We start from the raw sequence: 22,688 nt of genomic DNA, 5'->3' as shown, positions 1-22,688 counted from the left end.
TTGCATTGAAAGCATTTTATGCTGCATAGTTCTGCTGTAACCAATTTTGTGTGTAGTTCATGGAAAAGCTGTTGGTATAATGTATGCGTTCTTCAGTAAAATTGGAAAAAATTGTTTTTGCTTCCCATACGGATGTTTAGATAAGTGCTGTTTTGATTTTTATTGATTTTTTTTTGATTTTGTGCGTATGTCTACCAATACGAGGTACTTTCCTGAGCTGTAGGTATGGATAACGTGTGATAACCTTCCCTACATTGCTAAAAGATGTTGGCTGATTGCATTGCAAAGCTGTACTGCAATATGATTTTTAGCCTGCAGGGACAATTTGTGTTCACGTGACAAAATAAAATGGTATTTTTGTGCCAGAATTTCTAAAGTGTATCAACTTCATATTTTTTACATTATTTTGCTATTGGTTGCAACATATTTATTAGCGTATGTTGATTTGCGCTCTGGACAATGCTGAAGGTAGATTCCAGGCCCACCAAACGGTTGCAGTTGACAGTAAACCACCACCATGGCAATTGTTAATGTGCTAACCAGCTACTTGTTGAGGGCCAAAGATTGAATTTAAAATAAGGTCATTTAGCTCAGCAGCAGTGCAATATGTGATTTTCTTGTACAGGACTATTTTCCATAACTGCTGAATCCACCATGCTAGCTGGATGGGTAGCCAGTAGAGGCATTGCTTTACCACACTGCAAAAGCCTGGATACAATATGCACAACTGGTTCAAATGAGTGTAACATTTAGGTAATGTCACATTATGTTTTTTGCCAATTGAGCTGGATTCTTTGAGCACCAATATGAAATGTGAATTGTTTTCCTTTCCACAGCCTTTCCATAGCATTCTGCTCTGACATGGATTCCACATGTGCAGCTTAAATAAGGTATGGTATGCCTCCGATTTGCCCTTAAAGTTACAGATTTGGACTTTCTACTCCTCAAAGGGAGCTTGATTCATCATGGAAAAGGGTTTGTTCCAGATCTCTTCCAGATTATGTTTGTATTTTTGATCATTTTGTAAGAGATTCCTGTTTTATGTTGAAATTAATCTTGGTATTTAGGTCCTGGGAAAATGGTCCAGTTGATCTGGTTGGTTGCATGATGTGTTAGAGGTGGAATTTGGTTTGGGGTGCAAAATACATAATAGGTCATGCTAATTAATTTGTAAACTTATACAAATTGTTTCGGGAACATGAGCTACTTTTAATTAAGATGTTGGATAGTATTTTCACTTCGGGAGAAATGACTGCACTCTAAATTCTTCTACAATTTCTGCATTTAATTAAGTTATAGGGTACATTTTAGAGAAATTAACAGAAAGGAATTCATGTGAATAAATGGGTGTAGAATGCAACTCCAGGCAGTGGGTGGAACACTGTCCATTCATGGGAGGCCCCACTTATTTACAGTCATGCTTCTGTTTCTGGGAGATCTTGTGGTGTAACACTGCCTCCAAGTCAGAAGCATTGGTTTCTGGTCCAACCCAAGGACTTGATGACCAAGGAAAGAGTGCTCATAATGTGGCTAAACAAGTTGATTATCAACCTGCAAATCCTTCCAAAGAGATTCCAGGTCAGCCAAGTGATGGGAAGAAAGTTGGAGCTCTACCATCACTATCCATAGCCCCAAACCACAACATGCATGTGAAGTACAAGTTGTCTCAGCAGCTCCGATTCCCTGACTAATCTGTAACACACCACACCGTTATTATGTAATTGGTACATCTTAAAAGGACATCCTGTCGCAGCTTGTTGGCCTGGTTTTGGGTAGTCAAACAGCAGGTAGGTCATAGAGGGGGAAGGGATGGAGAAGAGAAAAAAAGCCCAAGTTGCAGCTCTTCATGGTCTTCTCCACTCCTCCTGACAAAAAAATTCCATGAGTTTGTAAAGCCTCTTTCCTCTTCACTGCTTGATATCATTTGGGTTAAGTGTGCATGATGCCTGCTTTATTTAGTATCCCTCAAAATTCCAGCACACTTAAATACCAAGCTCTGGATATAGGAACACATGTTCTTGCACCAGTCTCCAGGGAATGGCTTGCAGTAACTCGTTTCTGTAAATATGTCTCCTCACTAACTACATGATGGGCACCTGCATTCAGTTTGGTGAAAGGACCTATATGGGACATTTTGCATCATGTCTGCCATCTTGAAGGTCAATTTGTTTTAAACGCAGGGCTACAAGACAGATTTGCTTATCGACCACTGCCAAATGCAGGACCCACAGTGGTTTTGGCAAAGAGGTGTTCCTGCCTGGTGACTAACACTTCCTTCTAGGACATCCTGTCGCAGCTTGTTGGCCTGGTTTTGGGTACCTTATTACATTCTCAATGTAGGGATGAGCAACTGTACAAATAATGGGAGACTATTTTCTTTAGAATAGAGAAAGTCTTAATTAGATTTTGCTAAACAATGAGAGATTTTGACAAGGTCATTGAGAACACAATTTCTATTGGATGGAGAGATACTGATGGAGGCTCATAATTTAAATGCGTCACTGTGAGGAGACAGACAATTTTTAAAATGTAAAATGTAGTGTGTACATGTGGGCTAGTTGAGACCATTGCATCTTTTAAAAGAAAAATGCATACACATTTGAAGCCAAGGTCGATCCAGGGTTGTGGGAAGTTGGTGGTTAGTTAGGAAGTTAGTTTTGGATCACCTGAGCAAGGAACCAGTGAAGACAAGATCTGTCTCCTGTTCTGTTAATTGCAATGTTTCCATGTAGGCTTGGACTTCTGTCCTTGAAACTGCTTCCCCTTTTCCCACAAACCATTGCTCTGATCTTAAAATTTCTTGTACGGTCCAAAGGAAATATTCACTTGCATATGTAGGGATTCTGTCACGAGGAAAATTGTCTGGGTACACCATTATACAGTTGGAACCTTGACTTGGCTCTTGAATGAAACATGCTTTCAGACATTCTCAGTGTTGCCTTCAGCTTGCAAACAGTCCTTGAAATTGGCATCCACCAGATGGTGAATCAATAATAAAGACATATATCCATTGAATCTAAAACAAAAAATGCCTTCCGTGAGCATATTCTAATAACTTGTCAATTGAAATACATCGAATTAAACACACAGGGACACCTGAGAGTCTTCATGAAAAAGGAACGCGTATAGTGCCTTTTGAATACGGTAGAACACTCCAAGGCACTTCAACATTTGACACAACTGTATAAGATTATATTTGAACTTGACCAAAATCTTGGTCAGTGATAAGCTTTAATGAGCATCTTAAAGGAGGTGGGCGAGGCAGAGGGGTTTACGGAGGTAATTCCAGGGTTTAAGGCCCAGGTTGCAGGCACGGCTATCAATTGTTGAGCAATTAAAATAGATGTGCAAGAGACCAGAATTGGAGTACAGATATCTACATTTGGTGGAGGTTAGAGATGGGAAAGGGTGAGACCATAAAGAGATTTGAAAACAAGAATGAGTGTTTTACAATCCGCATTACTGACCCAGGAGCCAATGTAGTTCCACAAATACGGGTGAGGGGTGAACTTAAAATACAGGCAGCAGAGATTCAGAATCTGTGGAGGGGGTGGAAGATGAGTACTTGACTATTTCAATCCACTGCTGGCCAAGCCTCGAGGTAATGGAGGTGTAAAGGAGGGTTCCAGCAACAGATAAGTTGAGGGAAGAGTGGGATCAAGTGATTGTATTTACAGAGGTGGAAATAGAGGTCTTGATGGCACAAAATGGGGTTAGATCTTCATCCAATGTAACACTAACTAATGTGATGAACAGTCTGACTTAGCGTATGACAGGAAGAGAAGCCAGTGCAGCTGATTAGCTGGCTACAACTGAATAGCTAATAATGGAATGAGGTGAGTGAAATGCCACCCAGCTGGAAGTCAGTAGAGACGTGAAGAAAGATGGTGAGATCAATCGTGTCAGAGGCTGCAGACAGGTAAAGATTAGGGAGAGTTTACCATGGTCACAGTCACATGATATAATTTGTGACTTTGAGAACCATTTCAGTGCTAAGAATGAGCAGAAACCTGACTGGTAGGATACAAGCATGGAATCCCAGGAAAGAAGGGCATGAATTTGGGAGCATATTAAAGGATTCTTGATATTAAAGTGTGTTGGAGATGTGGGTAATAGTTACATAGGCTTGAGGGCGTCAAAAGATTTTTTTTTTAGGAGGGAGTGATGGAGGAAGATGATTTGAAAGGACTGTAGCTAACATGGGGGGGGGGGACATATCGAGAAGAAAAGTAAACTGATCAGCAGTTGAGTGGTAATAAGGTCAAGGGAGAGCGAGAGGTGGGCCTTCTTGACAAGATGAGCTTGGAGATGACATGCAGAGGTGGGGAAACTGGAGAAAGATGCCAGTTCAGGGCTAGGGCTGGGAAAGCTTTTGTTTAAGTTTGATCTGATGGACTAGGAAGAGAGGAAAGCAGCAGAGACAGCTGAACAGATGGTCTCAACCTCAGGGACAAATCCATCAGCTCTTCACAACTGGCGAAGGTGGGAGAGCTGGGAGAATGGTTTAAGAAGATGGTTTGCAACAGAAAAGAAACTTGTGGTTATAATGACATTCTGAAATAATCTTGGAATGGAGAGCTGGACCTGATAATATAGAAAGGAAGGAAGCAGAAAACATAGACCAGTTAGCCTAATATCACTAGGAAAAAATGCTAGAATCCATAATTGCAGGGCATTTTGAAAATCTTAATTCAAGGGCTGCACGAATGGCCTCCTGTACTGTAGGGATTCTATGAATCAGGCACAGTCAACATGGTTTAATGAAAAGGTTATGTATGATTAATTACCTTTAATCGTTTGAGGACTTAATATCAGATTGATAAAGGGGAACCAATAAGATGTGTATTTGGACTTCCAAAAGACATTTGATATACCACATAAGGGTTTTGGGGGGGGGGGGGTACGAGGGTGGGAGTGTGGTGTGATCATATGTTTTAGTCAATCCTTATCCATGCTAACTATCAGAAAATAGATCTCGAGATGTATTAGTCATTTGCAGGTTGGAAAACTAACTTGTGGGGTGGCACAGGAATCGGTGCTGGGGCCTCAACAGTTTACAATCTATGTAGTGATTTGGATGAAAGGACAGACTGTATTGTAGGAAAATTGCTGATAATGCACAGATAGGGAGAGCAAGTTGTTAGGATACAAATAGTCTCAAAAGGATATAAGCTAGGTTAAATGAGGGGACAAACATTTGACATGAAGTATAATCGCAGGAAAATGTGAAGTTGTCCACTTGGCAGAAAGAATGGAAAAGCAAAGAGACTCTACGTAATGCTGTGGTACTGAGGAATCTGGATGTGCATATATATATGAAACACAAGTTAGCAAGCAGGTACAGCAAGTGTTTAGGAAGACAAATAGAATGTTGGCCTTTATTGCAAGAAGGCTGGAGTAGAAAAGCAGGGAAGTCTTGTTACAATATTATAGTGTGTTGGTGAGACCACACCTGGTGCACAGTATACAGTTTTGGTCTCCTTATTTAAGAACTGTGCATGAATGTGGATAAGACAGTATATATGGAAGGAGAGATGTAAAGGAGGATAGAAGGTCAGTGAATTTGGGGACAGAATGATGATGCTGCCAGACCTGCTGAGATTTTCCAGTGCTTACCCTTTTGGTTCCCATTTCCATTTATTTTATTTCATTTTACCTTATTTAATTTTCATTTCTTGCATCATTTCATTTATCCACTTCTTTTAAAATCTCACTTTCCATCTTCCGCTCCCCCACCCACCCCGTGGGGCAATCTGTTACATGTCTCAGATTATCCTTTGACTCTAATCGCTTTTATTCTGCCATTTACATATTCTGATCTCTCAGTGGCCACTTTCAGCCCCCTTCTTAGCCATGATCATCACTGTTTACGTTCCCTTTGTCTTTTTGTCTCTGACAATTTTGTCAATTCTCCCCCTAACAGTATAAATTTCATCCTATTTTCTATTGTCTTCAGCTCTGACGAAGGGTCATCCATACTCGAAACGTTGGCTCTATTCTCTCTCCATTGATACTGTCACACCTGCTCAGATCATCCAGCATTTTCTGCTTTGTGCCATGTATTTCACCAATACTTTTTGGAGGAGGAAATCTGCCAATCTTGCCAATTATTTTCTGCAGCAGGTGGAGAGAGAACCAACAAGAGGGAAAAATGACTTCATCCTTTGCAATCTACCTTTTGTCGGCACATCTGAACATGACAGCATTGAAAGGAATTACCATAGCACGGTCCTGTCTTCACATTGATGACACCCTCCCAAGTGTTGTGTGGCACTACCATGTTTTTAAAAAGTTGCCAAGGCTCCTTTGACAACACCTTCCAACCGTGGACCTCTAACTAGAAGAACAAAGGCAAATAGACACATGGGAACACAACCACCTGCAATTCAATCACCATCCTGACTTGGGGGTGGGATTTAATATAGGCGAGCCAGCGAGAGTCCTGCATCACCTCGTTTAGTACAGCAGACTTTCCCGAATGGGTTTCTAACCCTCTTGGAAAGGCTGGGAGTCTACTGGATTCACCATCAAATTCCTGGTGGCTATTGAAAGCAATCCTGGGCGAATTTAAAACTATTATTTAAAGCAAATAATGGTCATGATTTGTACAGAATCTTTGATCATCATTCATTGAAAACGGTGATCTGATTGCGTTAGCAATGTCATGACAAAAGGTAAACTGATGCATACTTCGCTCATGAATGTCTGCACTGCCTGCTTTCTCGCCAGTGCCAAGCCTTGACCTGGAGGAGAGAAGGAGATGGAACCAGGAGTGACTGCTGCTGTAAGGGCAACCCAGCATAATTGCCTTGTTGAATGTCTTATTTCTGAAAAGGGTGTCCTGGTTTTAACAATGAGAGAAAATAGCCAAAAGGTTGAACTGGATTCACTGACTAGGAAAGTTGAATGAGTTTGTCCATAGTGCAGCATGGTGGCACAGTGGTAGCACTTGGTCACAGTGCTAAGGACCCGGGTTCAATTTCAGCCTCGGGTAACTGTCTGTGTGGAGTTTGCACATTATTTCCCTTTCTGCCTGGGTTTCCTCCGGGTGCTCTGATTTCTTCCCACAGTCCAAAGCTGTGCAGGTTAGGTGGATTGGCCATGCTAAATTAACCCTTAGATTCAGTTTAAATATGTGGGATTATTGGGATAGGGCCTGGGTGGGATTATTGTAGGTGCAGGCTCGATGGACCGAATGGCCTCTTTCTGCACTGTGTTCCTCAGTCTCTGACCCTTGCAATTCCCACAGAGTAAACCATAGAATCCCTCCAGTGCAGAAGGAGGCCATTCGGCCCATTGCATCTCCACCAACTCCAAAAGAGCATCCTACCCAGGCCCAAACCCCCACCCTATCCCTGTAACACTGCCCATTTACTATGGCTAAGTATAAAACATTCAGATATTTAGAAATGTCAAATCTCATTTATACATGTATTAAATATGACCAGTCAATCTCCTACAGTACCAGGAATCAAGGTCTAGGCCACTTTTCAGGTAAAGCAGGTTAGGAGGATAGAATAATTAAACCAAGGTGTACAAACATAATTCAGGGCCCCTCTAAAGTCACATCTTTTGCCCTATTTGTATATAATTAAAGTATTTATCATCTGTATATGAACAGCAAAACTTACAGGAATTTGGGAAGCAGATTCAAAGAGTTGGAATAGAGGCGTTTCCTTGCATTACAGGGTGAAAAGCTGAGAGATGCAAAACTCGGTCAATTCTACTAGTTGCGGGATTATATAATCAATGTCACAGATTTTCATTGGCAGTTTCCAAAACAGACATTGACATTCAAAACTGAAATATTGACAAGTATGACAAAGATGTGAAAACAAAGTGATGTTTTGTTATGAGCAGACGTAAGAATTTTAATTTCTTAGATATTAGGAAGTAGGAGTGATGTCAGCACAGAGACAGCATCAACTATCTAACTAGCCACTTTTAAGTCCCGAGGATGAAGTCCATCTGAACCCAGGAATTTGTTGGCCTGCAACTCCAACCATTTTGCTAAGTGCAGGTACCACTTCCCTGTTGATTGTACTTTTACTGAGTTCCTCCCTCCTTTCCAATTCCTGATTCGCAGCTATTTCTGTGATGTTACTTATGTTCTCTATAATGAAAACTATAATAAAAAATACTTGTTCAGTTTGCCTGCCATTTCTTTATTTTCCATTATTAATTCCGAAGACTGACTTTCTATAAGACCAACCATCACTTTTTGTTAACTTTTCTTATTTAAGTATCTACAGAAACTTTATATTTCTAGCTAGTTTTGTCTCAAGAATTTTTCCCACCTGTTGATCTTTTATCATTCTTTCCTGTTCTTTATATTCTATCCCATATTACCTGTCTTTGTGCAATTATGTTTTTTCTTTAGTTTGACACCATCTTTAACTTTTTTAACTATGGATGGTGATACCTCCCCTTAGAATTTTTGTATCTATTTGTGTATTCCAAAATATATCTTTAAATTTATTTCCAGCATCTCGATAACCTCATTTGGCAGTTCACTTTGGTTTGTTCTGCTTTCAATCCCTCTTTTTGTTGCCCATATTTGAGTTTAAAAGACAAATCTTGGACTCGCTCTTCCCTCAGTCAAACTGAATATAAATTTCAATCATATTACCATTGCTGCTACCCAATGGGGTTATAAATTAGTCCTATCTCATTGCACAATACCAGGTCTAATATAGCCTGCTCTCCGATTGGTTCCAGAACATGCTATTCCATGTCATTTCAGAGGACAGTTAAGAGTCAACCAGGTTGCAGTGGGTCTGGAGTCGCTTGTAGGCTGGACCACATAAGGGAAGCTGATTATTTCCCTAAAAGGCATTTGGCCTTTCCCCTTCGTGTCCAAGGATGTGTAGGGTAGGTGGATTAACAGGGGGTTACAGGTATGGGGCAGAGGTGTGGGCCTGGGTGGGATGCCCTTTGAGAGAGTCGGTGTGGACTTGATGGGCCAAATGACCATCTCCTGCACTGAGATTCTATATCACCTTGTGTACCAGGTGGGTTTTTACAGCAATCAATGATAGTTGTCATGGTCAGCATTGCTGATACTGGATTTGCATTCCAGCTTTGTTAACTATAGTGTCAGCATGGAGGGACCAGGACAGGTTGTTGGTGATCTGGATATCTAAAATCTTGAAGCTCTCGACCCTTTCTACTTCATCCCCATTGATGTAGACAGGGGCATGTTCTCCTTTACACTTCTTGAAGTCGATGACAATCTCCTTCATTTTGTTGACATTGAGGGAGAGATTAATGTTGCCGTACCAGTTCACCAGATTCTCTATTTTGTTGCTGTACTCTGTCTCGTCATTGTTTGAGATCCGACCCACTACAGAGGTGTCGTCAGCAAACTTGAAAATCGAATTGGAGGGGAATTTGACCACACAGTCATAGGTGTATAAGGAGTATAGTAGGAGGCTGAGAACACAGCCTTGTGGGGCACCAGCGTTGAGGATGATCGTGGAGGAGATGTTGTTGCCTATCCTTGCTGATTATGGTCTGTGAGTTAAGAAGTTCAGGATCCAGTCACGGAGTTTGGAGATGAATTTCGTGGGAATAATGGTGTTGAAGGTTGGGTTGTAGTCAATAAATAGGAGTCTGACATAAGTGTCTTTGTTATCTAGGTCTTCCAGGGACAAGTGCAGGGCCAGGGAGATGGCGCCTGCTGTGGACCTGTTGCGGCAGTAGGCAAACTGTAGTAGATCCAGATAGTCTGGGAGGCTGGAATTTCTGGTTTTCTCCCACAGTCTGAAAGACATGCTGGTTAGCGGCACGGTATGGTAGCACGGTGGTTAGCACTACTGCTTTACAGCTCCAGGGACCTGGGTTAGATTCCCGGCTTGGGTCACTCTCTGTGTGGAGTTTGCACATTCTCCTCGTGTCTGCGTCGGTTTCCTCCGGGTGCTCAGGTTTCCTCCCACAGTCCAAAGATGTGCGGGTTAGGTTGATTGGCCATGCTAAAAAAAAAATTGCCCTTAGTGTCCTGAGATAAGAACATAAGAACATAAGAAATAGGAGCAGGAGTAGGCCATCTGGCCCTTCGAGCCTGCCCCGCCATTCAACAAGATCATGGCTGATCTGAAGCGAATCAGTTCCACTTACCCGCCTGCTCCCCATAACCCCTAATTCCCTTATCGATCAGAAAACTATCTACCCGTGATTTAAACATATTCAACGAGGAAGCCTCCACCACTTCAATGGGCAGAGAATTCCACTACCCTCTGAGAGAAGAAGTTCCCCCTCAACTCTGTTCTGAACCGGCCCCCCCTTATTTTGAGGCTGTGCCCTCTAGTTCTGGTATCCCTTCTAAGTGGAAAGAATCTCTCCACCTCTACCCTATCCAGCCCCTTCATTATCTTATATGTCTCTATAAGATCACCCCTCATCCTTCTAAACTCCAACGAGTACAGACCCAATCTGTTCAATCTCTCCAGCCACACCCCTCATCTCCGGTATCAACCTGGTGAACCTTCTCTGCACTCCCTCCAAGGCCAATATATCCTTTCGCAAATAAGGGGACCAAAACTGCACACAGTACTCCAGTTGCGGCCTCACCAGTACCCTGTACAGTTGCAGCAAGACCTCCCTGCTTTTATATTCTATTCCCCTCGCGATAAAGGCCAACATTCCATTCGCCTTCTTGATCACCTGCTGCACCTGCAGACTGAGTTTTTGCGATTCGTGCACAAGGACCCCCAGGTCCCTCTGCACAGTCGCACGATGTAATTTTTCTCCATTTAAATAATATTCCAATTTACTATTATTTCTTCCAAAGTGGATAACCTCACATTTGCTAACGTTATATTCCATCTGCCAGATCCTCGCCCACTCGCTCAGCCTATCCAAATCTCTCTGCAGACTTTCCGCGTCCTCCACGCAATTCGCTTTCCCACTCACCTTCGTGTCATCAGCAAACTTGAATACCCTACATTCAGTCCCCTCCAGATCACCGATGTAAATGGTAAACAATTGAGGCCCCAGCACCGATCCCTGCGGCACGCCACTGGTCACCAACTGCCAACCAGAAAAGCACCCATTTATCCCACTCTCTGCTTCCTGTTAGATAGCCAATCCCCAATCCACGCCAACACCTTACCCCTAACTCCGTGTACCCCAATCTTCTGCAGCAACCTTTTGTGAGGCACCTTATCGAACGCCTTCTGGAAATCTAAAAACACCACATCCACCGGTTCCCCTCTGTCAACTGCACTAGTGACATCTTCATAAAAGTCCAGTAGATTCGTCAAACACGACTTTCCCTTCATGAATCCATGCTGCATCTGCTTGATCGAACCATTCTTATTCAGGTGCTCTGTTATTTCCTCTTTAATAATGGACTCTAGCATCTTCCCAACTACGGACGTTAAGCTAACCGGCCTGTAGTTACCCGCCTTTTGTCTACTTCCTTTTTTAAACAGCGGCGTAACAGTAGCTGTTTTCCAGTCAGCCGGCACTACCCCAGAGTCCAGCGAATTTTGATAAATTACTACTAACGCATCTGCTATTACCTCAGCCATTTCTTTCAGTACCCTGGGATGCATTCCATCCGGGCCCGGGGATTTGTCTACCTTCAGTCCTATTAGTCTACCAAGCACCACCTCCTTAGTAACAGTAATTGTATTAAGGACCTTCCCTCCCACCAACTCTCGATCTCTAATATTCGGCAAACTATTTGTGTCTTCCACCGTGAAGACCGACACAAAGAACTTATTTAAAGTCTCAGCCATTTCCTTGTTTTCCACTATTAAATCCCCCCTCTCATCTTCCTAGGGTCCAACATTCACTCCAGCCACTGTATTCCTTTTTATGTACTTGTAAAAACTTTTACTATCATTTTTTATATTTTGGGCTAGTTTAGTTTCATAATCTATCTTTCCTTAATCGCTTTCTTAGTCGTTCTTTGTTTTTCTTTAAAGCTTTCCCAATCCACTAATTCTCCACTATTTTTGGCCACTCTGTACGCATCTGATTTTATTTTAATACTCTCCTTTATTTCCTTTATCCACGTCCGATTAACCTTTTTCTTACAGTCCTTCTTTATCACCGGAATATATTTTTGCTGAGTACTTAAAAAAATCTCCTTAAAAATCCTCCACTGTTCCTCAGCTGTCCTACCTACCAGTCTGCTCGCCCAGTCTACATTAGCCAATTCCACCCTCAACCTATCGTACTCCCCTCTGTTCAAGCAGAGGACACTGGTTTGGGACCCTACTTTCTCACCCTCCATCTGTATCAGAAATTCCACCATATTATGATCACTCATCCCAAGAGGATCCTTCACAAGAAGATCCTTAATCCTACCTGTCTCATTGCACAGAACCAGATCCAAGATAGCTCGCTCTCTCGTAGGTTCTGTAACATACTGTTCAATGAAACAATCCCGACAGCATTCCAAGAACTCTTCCTCAAGCCCTCCACGTCCAATTTGAGTTGACCAATCAATATGTAGGTTAAAATCCCCCATGATTATTGCTGTTCCACTTTTGCACGCATCCATTATTTGCTTGTTTATAGCCCTCCCCACCTCTAAGTTATTATTTGGGGGCCTATAGACCACGCCTACCAGTGTCTTTCTCCCCCTACTATTCCTTATCTCCACCCACAACGATTCCACGTTTTGCTCCTTAGAGCCTATGTCGTCTCTCACTACCGTCCTGATATTATCCTTTATTAACGGAGCTACCCCACCTCCTTTTTCTACCTGTCTATCCTTCCTAAATGCCTGATAACCCTGTATCTCCCAGTCCTGGTCACCCTGCAACCACGTATCTGTGATGGACACTAGATCATATTCATTTGTATGGATTTGTGCCATCAACTCATTTACTTTGTTTCGAATGCTTCGTGCATTCAGGCAAAGTGTCTTTATGCCAGCCTTTATCTGGACCCGGTTTGTTGAAGCGCTACTAACATCTCCCAAGCCCTCTCCTCCTTTAGCTAGTTGTTTATTCACTATACTCCTGGCATTAGAGTAGACACATCTCAATCCTATGGTCTGACCTCTCCCCTTCTCTGTTCCCAGTCCACCTGCCCTCTTGCACTGCCTATAACCCTTCTCTGTTTGCAAGCTACCTTCCTCACTCTCAGTCACGTCACTTTGATCCCCTCCCCCCAACCTATCTAGTTTAAACTCTCCCTAGTAGCCTTAGCCAACCTTCCTGCCAGATGCATAGGTTAGAGGGATTAGTGGGTAAATCTGTAGGGATATGGGGGTAGGGCCTGGGTGGGATTGTGGTCGGTGCAGACTCGATGGGCCGAATGGTCTCTTTCTGTACTGTAGGGTTTCTATGATTCTATGAAGGATAACCCGGGTAATTATAGGCCGGTGAGCTTGACGTCCGTGGTGGGGAAGTTGTTGGAGAAGATTCTTAGAGATAGGATGTATGCGCATTTAGAAAGGAATAAACTCATTAACGATAGTCAGCATGGTTTTGTGAGAGGGAGGTCATGCCTCACTAACCTGGTGGTGTTTTTTGAAGAAGTGACCAAAATGGTTGACGAAGGAAGGGCCGTGGATGTTGTCTATATGGACTTTAGTAAAGCGTTTGACAAAGTCCCTCATGGTAGGCTAGTGAAAAAGGTTGGATCTCATGGGATAAAGGGGGAGGTGGCTAGATGGGTGGAGAACTGGCTTGGTCATAGAAGACAGAGGGTGGTAGTGGAAGGGTCTTTTTCCGGCTGGAGGCCTGTGACTAGTGGTGTACCGCAGGGCTCTGTATTGGGACCTCTGCTTTTTGTGATTTATATAAATGATCTGGAAGAAGGAGTAGCTGGGGTGATCAGCAAGTTTGCGGACGACACAAAACTGGCAGGACTTGCAGATAGTGAGGAACACTGTCAGAGGCTACAGATGGATATAGATAGGCTGGAAATTTGGGCAAAGAAATGGCAGATGGAGTTCAATCCTGATAAATGCGAAGTGATGCATTTTGGTGGGAATAATGTAGGGAGGAGCTACACGATAAATGGAAGAACCATAAAGGGTGTAGAGACGCAGAGGGACCTGGGTGTGCAAGTCCACAGATCTTTGAAGGTGACGTCACAGGTGGTGAAGAAGGCATATGGCATGCTTGCTTTTATAGGACGGGGCATAGAGTATAAAAGTTGGGGTCTGATGTTGCAGATGTATAGAATGTTGGTTCGGCCGCATTTGGAATACTGCGTCCAGTTCTGGTCACCACACTACCAGAAGGACGTGGAGGCTTTGGAGAGAGTACAGAGGAGGTTTACCAGGATGTTGCCTGGTATGGAGGGGCTTGGTTATGAGGAGAGATTGGGGAAACTGGGGTTGTTCTCCTTGGAAAGACGGAGGATGAGGGGAGACTTAATAGAGGTGTATAAAATTATGAAAGGCATAGATAGGGTGAACGGTGGGAAGCTTTTCCCCGGGTCGGTGGTGACGTTCACGAGGGGTCATAGGTTCAAGGTGAAGGGGGGGAGGTTTAACACAGATATCAGAAGGACATATTTTACACAGAGGGTCGTGGGGGCCTGGAATGGGTTGCTGGGCAAGGTGGTGGAGGCGGACACACTGGGAACGTTTAAGACTTATCTAGACAGCTATATGAACGGAGTGGGAATGGAGGGATACAAAAGAGTGGTCTAGTTTGGACCAGGGAGCGGCGCGGGCTAATTGTTCTTTGTTTCTCGTTTCAAGTCTTCATTCTATGATCATCTTGCTGGTGCCAGTACAGAGCGAGACTGCGGATAGTTGGGAACCTGTCTCGGGGGCAGGGAATTCATATGGTGTTCATGGAAGTGGAAATGAATGGGGTTGGGAAGCATTTTCCGATCAGGGCCAGTGTGATCTCCTGGACTCGTTTCGATCGCCTCAGGGGGTCGGAGAGGAATTTCCCAGATTTTTTTTCCCCATATTGGCCCTGGGGTTTTCACTCTGGGTTTTCGCCTCTCCCTGAAGATCACATGGTCTGGAATGGGGGGGTAGGGGTGAGTTAATAGGTTGTGATGAACAAAGCATCATAGCTGTGAGGGACAGCTCGGTGGATAGGATATTAGTATGTAGATAGGCTGGAAAATTGGGCGGGGATCCTGGATTCAGGATTCAATCCTGGACCGGGGAGCGGCGCGGGCTTGGAGGGCCGAAGGGCCTGTTCCTGTGCTGTATTGTTCTTTGTTCTTTGATTCTTAGGTGCATTGGCCATGCTAAATTAGTGTACCCAGACAGGTGCTGGAGCATGACCACTAGGAGATTTTCACAGTGACTTCATTTGCTGTGTCAATGTAAGCCTATTTATGACACGAATAAAATAAACTCAAGTTCCTGCTTGCTCCAAAAGCCAAATCAAATTGAATTCAATTCATGGTAACCATACAAGATCTAAGGTGACAAGAAAGCGCATTTGATCTTGGCCAAATTTGATCGTGCATTATGTTTGCTGTAGTTCATGGATACTTTGGTTTAACTGACTCTTTTCTACTGTGGGATCAGCTGTAAAACTACCTGGTTCCAGCTGTACACGATGCATTTTCACCACCTCCTGTACGCACGCTCAATTCAAGGAGTTGACTCCAGCAGCGCAAAGCACCTGCTGTTTCTGCAGCGGCCCCCATGCGGCGCTACCTTCCTTCTTTTCCGTGGCTTGCTGACTCTCGATGCGTCATAACGTTACGGAATGACGCATGCGACATTGTTGTGGAGGAGGCGGTCTCTGTCGCGAGCTTCTGGCGCGTGCGCGGTTGGGAGCGCTAGGCCACTGGGAGGGGCGGGGGCTTGTCTGGCGCATGCCCAACTGGGAGGGTTGGTGGGCCGCCGGGTGAGGCGGGGCTTGCGAGGCGCGTGCGCGGTATCAGTGTGCGTGTTGTGTTGTGGAGTGGAGTCGCTCCTCGGGGGAGGACGCGGGGCTTTGAGCCGTTACACCCGGGGAAATCGGCTCTCACACGCGGCCTATGGGATGGAAGCGGGGCCAGCGGCAGCAGGTAAGCGGCTGGGACGCGGGATTTGAGCGTTGGGTTAATTTTTATTGGGGTGAGCTGAGGGGAGGGGGGCTCCGGATTTAGGGTCTGTGAGGAGAGCATGCGCAGTGGGAGCAGCGCCGCAGCAGCAGCAGCAAGAGTTTGTAATTTTGTTTAAAAACGGCGAGAGACGCTGAAGGAGCGGATTGGGGCGGGGGGACATCCACCTGGGACAGCGCCAGAATAGAGCGCCCAGGGTCCGCTCACATTCAAACTTTGCGCTCAGCTGCATCACCTGCGGTGAAATGTGATGGAGAAATTGCTCTTGCAGTGGAGACCGCAAAATCCCCAACAAGCTCCTGTACCATTCCATTCACTGAGGAACTTACCCCCTGGTAAAATAAAGTGCAGTGAAATATGGACCGATCAAAAAATAATCATGCTTGTTACATCTGCAGAGTGCAACACCACAGGATGTAATGCTGTAACTGTGTGTATAGCATTGGTCAGTCTATATGTTGTGTTGTGGCTAGTTTTGTCCATTAGCAAAGGAAAATATTCGGGCCCTTTTAAGGGATGTAGCAAAGAGACAGCATAGAAGGTATGGAGGAAGGCTACTAGAACGGATACATTTTGTCCTTGAAGTAAGAGGTGTCCCTTGAAAGTACACAAAGCAATGTAGATAGCTTAAAATCTGGTTAGACATTTGATTTATTATTGTCACGTACCAGTATACAGTGAAAGGTATTGTTTCTTGCACGCTATACAGACAAAGCATACTGTTCATAGAGTACATAGGGGAGAAGGAAAGGAGAGGGTGCAGAATGTAGCTTTACAGTCATAACTAGAGTGTAGAGAAAGATCAACCTCATGTAAGATAGGTCCGTTCAAAAGTCTGATAGCAGCAAGGAATACTCATGGCACTGGTCTGGTGAAAAATTTTCTTCAGAGAGTAATGATGTAGGCTGGTGGACAAAACTGTCCTGGTCATTTAAGAGTCAGATAACTATTCTAATGGGGTGGAGATGAAGGCAAATTGTTTCTTATCTTTCTTGACATTGTGATTTTGAGAGCATAGAAAATAAACATTGTTCCTGGAGGTACAAGATATTGGTGAGTATTCTGTGTCAAGCAGATATATAAATACTCATGAATTTTCTGATTCACGTCATGTGCTGGCCAACAGTACCACCAAAACTGTTTTGTGGCACTTTTAATGTCTACATATTGTTCAATTTGGCTGCTGTGTTTGCTTTGTTAACAGCAATGCCTGCACCTCAAAAGGGAAGTTGTGGATAGAGGTATTGTCACTGGACTAGTGATCCAGAGATGCAGTGGGATGCACTGATCCAGAGATACACTAGTTCAAATCCCACAGCAAATGGTGAAATTTGAATTTAATAAAAATTTGGATTAAAAGTCTAGTAATGACCATGAAACCATTGTCGATTGTTGTAAAAACCCATCTGGTTCACTAATGACCCTTAGGGAAGGTACTCTGCCATCCTTACCAATGTGATTGACTCTTAAATCAGTTGAAGGCAATTGGGAATAAGCAATAAATGCATGTTTATACACACAAGTTTAAGGAACTCATTCTTGCAGTGCAAAAAAAATGGAATTGGAACATCACTGCCGTAGCAGTACATGAGCATCAGGCCCCATTCCAGAGAGCTCGTAATTCAGACCAGCATTTTAAAACCCTCACTGTTATCTCAGTAGTGTAATATAAAAGATCTCATGGCACTATTTGGCAGGTATCCCAGCCATCTCTCTCAACCATCATCAGCAATTTTAAAATTATGACTGGACATCAAGATTTTAGAAGCTATCTGGAGCTATACAAAGCCCTGGTTAGATCATACCTGGATTCTGAGGAAGTTCTGGACACCAGACTTTTGGAAGAATGTATTGGTCTTGGAAGGAGGACACTGTAGATTTACCTGAATCATCGCTGGACTCAAAAGGGTTAAATTGTGAGGAGAGGTTTTATATACTCGGGTTATATTCCCTGGAATTTAGAAAGTTGAGAAATGGTGTGGTTTAAGTTTCCTAGATGATATGAGGGGCATTAAGGATAGATGGGAACTATTTCTGCTGCTTATGGTCTCTGGGGCTAGGGCCATAGTCTAAAAATTAGAACCAGACCTTATGAGAGTTAAATTAGGAAACATTTTACACACAAATGGCCGTAGAAGTTTGGAACTTCCTTCTGAACCTGAGATTGAACGATTTTTTTTATTAAGGGACAGTATTGAGGCATATGGGGCAATGGTGAGCATATAGTGTTGGGTCACATCTTATTGGATAAGCTGGAGGGCTAAATGGCTTGCTGTTGTTCCCAGAGCCCCAACAGGAGTATTGTGCCCAGTTCTGCACCCCACACTTCAGAAAGGACATGAAGGCTTTGGGCAGAGAACAGAAAAGGTTTATCAGAATAATTCCAGGGATAGGGAATAAAAGTTTAACGGTTAGACTAGAGAGGCTGGAGTTCTTGTTTTGAACAGAGAGGATTTTATGGAGGCGTCATGAATGGTTTAATAAATAAAGAAAGACTGTATCCAGTGTCTGAAGGGTCAACAGCTGGAGACCAGTGATTTAAGGTGATTGGCAAAAGAGCTAGAAGCAACAACGTGAGGAAAGCAATTAATGTTTTGAATTCTAATGCACTTCCCAAGAATATGCTGGATACAGCCTTCAAAAGGAGAAAGAAATTGAGAAAGAGCAGGGAGGTGGGAATAATAAATTGCTCTTTGAAAGACTCAATGAGCCAGAAAACCACCTTCTGTACTATACTGTTTTGATTCTCTGAATTAACTGAGGAGCTTTGGCATATCCAATGGCAGTAAAAGACACTATAAGTGCAAGTTTATCTATTGTTCTGTCTTTGTACAGCAGATGCAAATGAACATTCCACCTTCTGTAAACAAAAACATGCTTAAGTGACCGTGTGGACGTGTAACTTTTTAATTTATTGAATTTACCATCAATCTGAAGTTGGTTATAATACCTACTTTGAGGAGACAGACATTTACTTCAGTGTAATTTTAATGAGTTCCATGAATCGAGCATGTGTGTATGATAAGTAGAAATGCTGTCTCATTGCACACTGCAACAGCCCTGATTGACATGGATTTGAATGATTTTGCCTCATCCTACCTCCTGCAAACCCACAACACAAAACACCAGAATTTGTTGAAAATTAGTCTTTCATTGATACCCACAGGGATCTATGCTGCAGCAAATGGCAGTGTCCCATTGGTGGTTGGTACATAAGGCTCATCGTTGGGACAGAGTGGAACTGTATGTTAATGATCATTATCTGCCTTGAGATTGCTTGAGGTTTACAAGTAGAAACATATTTTGTATCTCTGCAGAGGATTGTACTGAACTGAGCTTCATTTTGAGTGTGTCCAGCAATTTCTGTTTTTGTTTTGGATTTTCAGCATCTGCAGCTTGTTGCCTTTCAAACTTCTACAGAATCAACTTTATCAGAAGTTCTTAATGCTTGATGCTTAAGCACAACCTCCAATTAATTGATGAGAAATTTGCAGGAAATTGCATAACATGTTATCATTCTTCCCAAATTTTATTCTGAAATTTAAACCATTTTGAGTTGATCATTTACATTGAAAACAGCTTTATGTGCCTGCAAAGACTGGGTATAAACTTTAGTTACACCTTAGAATTAATGCTAAATGTCTTCAGTCTGTGAAATACTAAATGTTTTACAATTGTTTTTTCTTGCTTGCACCCTTTTTAGCTTAAACATGCAAGTTTTCTCAACATTGGCTTGTTTCAATACCTCTGGATCACTCACTCTAACCCAATCATTTGTAAAGATAAGGACTTGTTGAAATTCACCAGTTGTGCTTTATCCATGGATCATTTATCTACCATTGCAATAAATTATGGACCCTAAACTCCCTTTTAAAAGATGTGTTCATACATCAATTAAATCTTATTTACCTAAGAAAACAAATTGGAACTTTGCCATTTAATAACTTTGTGATCTTGGAGGACAAGTGGTCGTGCATGGTAATCATCACAAGCGTTACACATTTGTGGGAGTTGGTTAGCTTAGATGGCCAGAGTGTGGTGCAGAATTATGCCAACAGCATGTGTTCAATCCCTGTACCAGCTGATAATTTGTGGAAGCCTGTCTCTGCCTTGCTCCACATTTGATGTGGAGTGGTGCCCCTTCAGCGATACAACCACTTGCCTCTCTCTAAGAGGAACGCGTATGGTCCTTTGTGGACTTACGGCTGATAACATAATTTTAAATGAGTCAAAATGTAATTATTATGCTACAGCACACAAGTTCAACATGAGCTGTCAAAATCAGCACTGGTGCATTAAACGTTGGTGCTGTAATTCTTGGTGGCTGAAAAATTATTTCCAGATTTTTTAAAAACCTCTGGAAATACATGGCCAACAATAAACTATGCAATGCAGCGAGGTTTTTGTGCGTAGTTTAACATGCTTTTGTAATAGATTCCTGTGCTGTTTGCTGGTTCGTTGACTAACAATCAGCTAAATAAAGCAATTTTATCCTAATAAAAGGGAAACTTTGAATCTAATGAACTTTTGATTACCCTTACTTGGATGCATTTCTAAGGGCAACATTCTTCATGTATCAGCTTAGGCAGCAGGCTTTTTGACAGTGAAACTGCACCTGAACTCTCACTTCCAGCAGGAATTCCAGCTATCCATCAGGAAGATGTTCACTCCTATTTCTCCAACCTTGCAGATTGCTGATGTGAAGGCCAGAAGAAGATTTTTTTTTTGTGTATTAGTGTCACAATAACTTTACATTAACACTGGAACTAAGTTACTATGAAAATCCTCTAGTCGCCACACTCCGGTGCCTGTTTGGGTACACTGAGGGAGATTTATCATGGCCAATGCACCTAACCAGCACATCATTCGGACTGTAGGAGGAAAGCATGCAGACACAGGGAGAACATGCCGACTACACACACACAGTGACCCAAGCCGGGAATCGAACCCGGGTCCCTGGAACTGTGAGGCACTAACCACTGTGCCATCGTGCAGAAGAATCTTCGTTGACATTCTGGTGGATATTGACCAGTTTTATGCTTGTTATTTATCCTGGGACACTGAAACAGCTATATATTCAGAACTGTTCTGGCCACTGATATTTCCTGATTTGTCTCAGCTGCCTGTGGCCGAAAGCTTATGGTATTTGCTACCAAATAAACCTGTTGGACTTTAACCTGGTGATGTGAGACTTCTTACTGTGTGGAATTTAAATGATGTGGAGATGCCGGCGTTGGACTGGGGTAAACACAGTAAGAAGTTTGGAGGTTGGAGCTCCGGAAGCTTGTGTGGCTTTTGCTACCAAATAAACCTGTTGGACTTTAACCTGGTGTTGTTAAACTTCTTAATGGAATTTAAATGGCAGCTGTACTTAGTTGAACATGGGATCAGCGCTCAAGTCTTCCTCCACTTCCTTTCATATTTAAAAATTGTCAGTGGTTAACAAAATGACATTGTTCAGTAGAACATGTGAAATATCCCCAGTGTTAACAGAAGAACTGTTCTTTATGCACATTTTCCATTGTGAATATAATTTTTTCCCAAAGTTCTTGGAAGTAATGTTTCCTAAATATGTGCCCAACTTTCCCACAACTCCCTGTTTGAATCTCTCAAATTGTCACCCCTGCCCAAATTCAAGTCATTAATTAATTCCCCATGACTGATGCATAATCCCCTCTCAGTTTCATTATTCAGTTGCACCATCCTCCTCCCAACACCTCTGCGTGCTTTTGGTCACCACTCGTAATTTCTGTTTTTGACTTGGTATTGTTTTGATTGTGACTCTAAGATGTCTTACAATGTTATTATGTGTTACGGATGTCACATAAATGTTACTTGAATACCTATTCCCTTTTCTTGTTTTCTAATGAGACCAACCTCTTTAGGCAAAGCCTTTAGATAGTGTAAAATTACCACATGGGTGATAAATAATAGCAGACTTGGGAGAACTGTTCATCTGGCAGCACAACATTTACCAACTAAAAGCTGAAATTTCAGAGTGCCAATAAATTCATTTTAATTGTAGCATCTCTTCTTCTTCGTGTCTATGGCAAGAGCATGTTGTGATTTGTAGCACATTCTACACCAGCTGTTTTGTATGCTTTTATTACCAACTTAGTAGCACAGTGCATATGTTGCGCTGATGCAAGTTTACACATTGATTTTTTCCAGGATGGTGAGTTTCGGGACACACCAAACCAGGGAGTGAAGAAGGGTGTGTTTCATGGGCTATTTTGCACACTTTAAACCAATTCGAAAGGGTTATTCAAACAAGAATATTTTGAGAGGAAATAATGCAGAGACTGTTGATAACACTTTTCTCCGAACCAGTTGATATTGCAGTAAATTGGAGTTCCACAGTCATGGATACTTTCAGACACATTACCGTTATTGTGGCTGCTGTCCATGTATCAGCCTTCTGTGATTGCACTCAAATCTGGCCTCATCCAAGGTCAGCATCCACTTTTCCAACAAGGGTCACTGGATAACAAATGGGTGCAAGTTGATTTTTAGTTCACTTAGCCAAGATGCCGAGTCCAATTGTAGTGCACCTAACTTGGCACAAAACATGGATCAATGTTGGGACTTCACTGTTGTATATGGTCCTAGATCAATCTGCTGACTGACTTGAGAGAATGTAGGCACATCTTGGGAGGAAAAATGTGTATTTGAATTTAGGTGTTTAATCCAAAAGACAGTGA

General features: G+C 42.7%; 1 protein-coding gene and 1 long non-coding RNA gene across 2 annotated transcripts in view; both read left to right on the top strand.

Moving 5' to 3' along the window:
* The first annotated feature begins 629 nt into the window (after positions 1-629).
* Positions 630-6,061, top strand: LOC144509279 (uncharacterized). The gene is made up of 3 exons (XR_013500432.1): positions 630-753; positions 837-890; positions 5,957-6,061. It is a non-coding gene; the product is annotated as an uncharacterized LOC144509279 (long non-coding RNA).
* A 9,785-nt stretch (positions 6,062-15,846) lies between these two features.
* The window catches only part of LOC144509276 (protein argonaute-1-like), a 101,569-nt gene continuing 94,727 nt past the window's right edge, over positions 15,847-22,688 (top strand). Inside the window, exon 1 of the mRNA XM_078237897.1 lies at positions 15,847-15,951. Within this exon, the coding sequence (XP_078094023.1) occupies positions 15,927-15,951 (25 nt within the window). The 5' untranslated portion in view covers positions 15,847-15,926. The remainder of the gene's footprint in view (positions 15,952-22,688) is intronic.

This window comes from Mustelus asterias, chromosome 21 (genome assembly GCF_964213995.1).
Source record: "Mustelus asterias chromosome 21, sMusAst1.hap1.1, whole genome shotgun sequence".
Taxonomy (NCBI): Eukaryota; Metazoa; Chordata; class Chondrichthyes; order Carcharhiniformes; family Triakidae; genus Mustelus; species Mustelus asterias.
The sequence above is the reverse complement of the archived record's forward strand: the minus strand, read 5'-3'. Positions and strand labels throughout refer to the sequence as shown.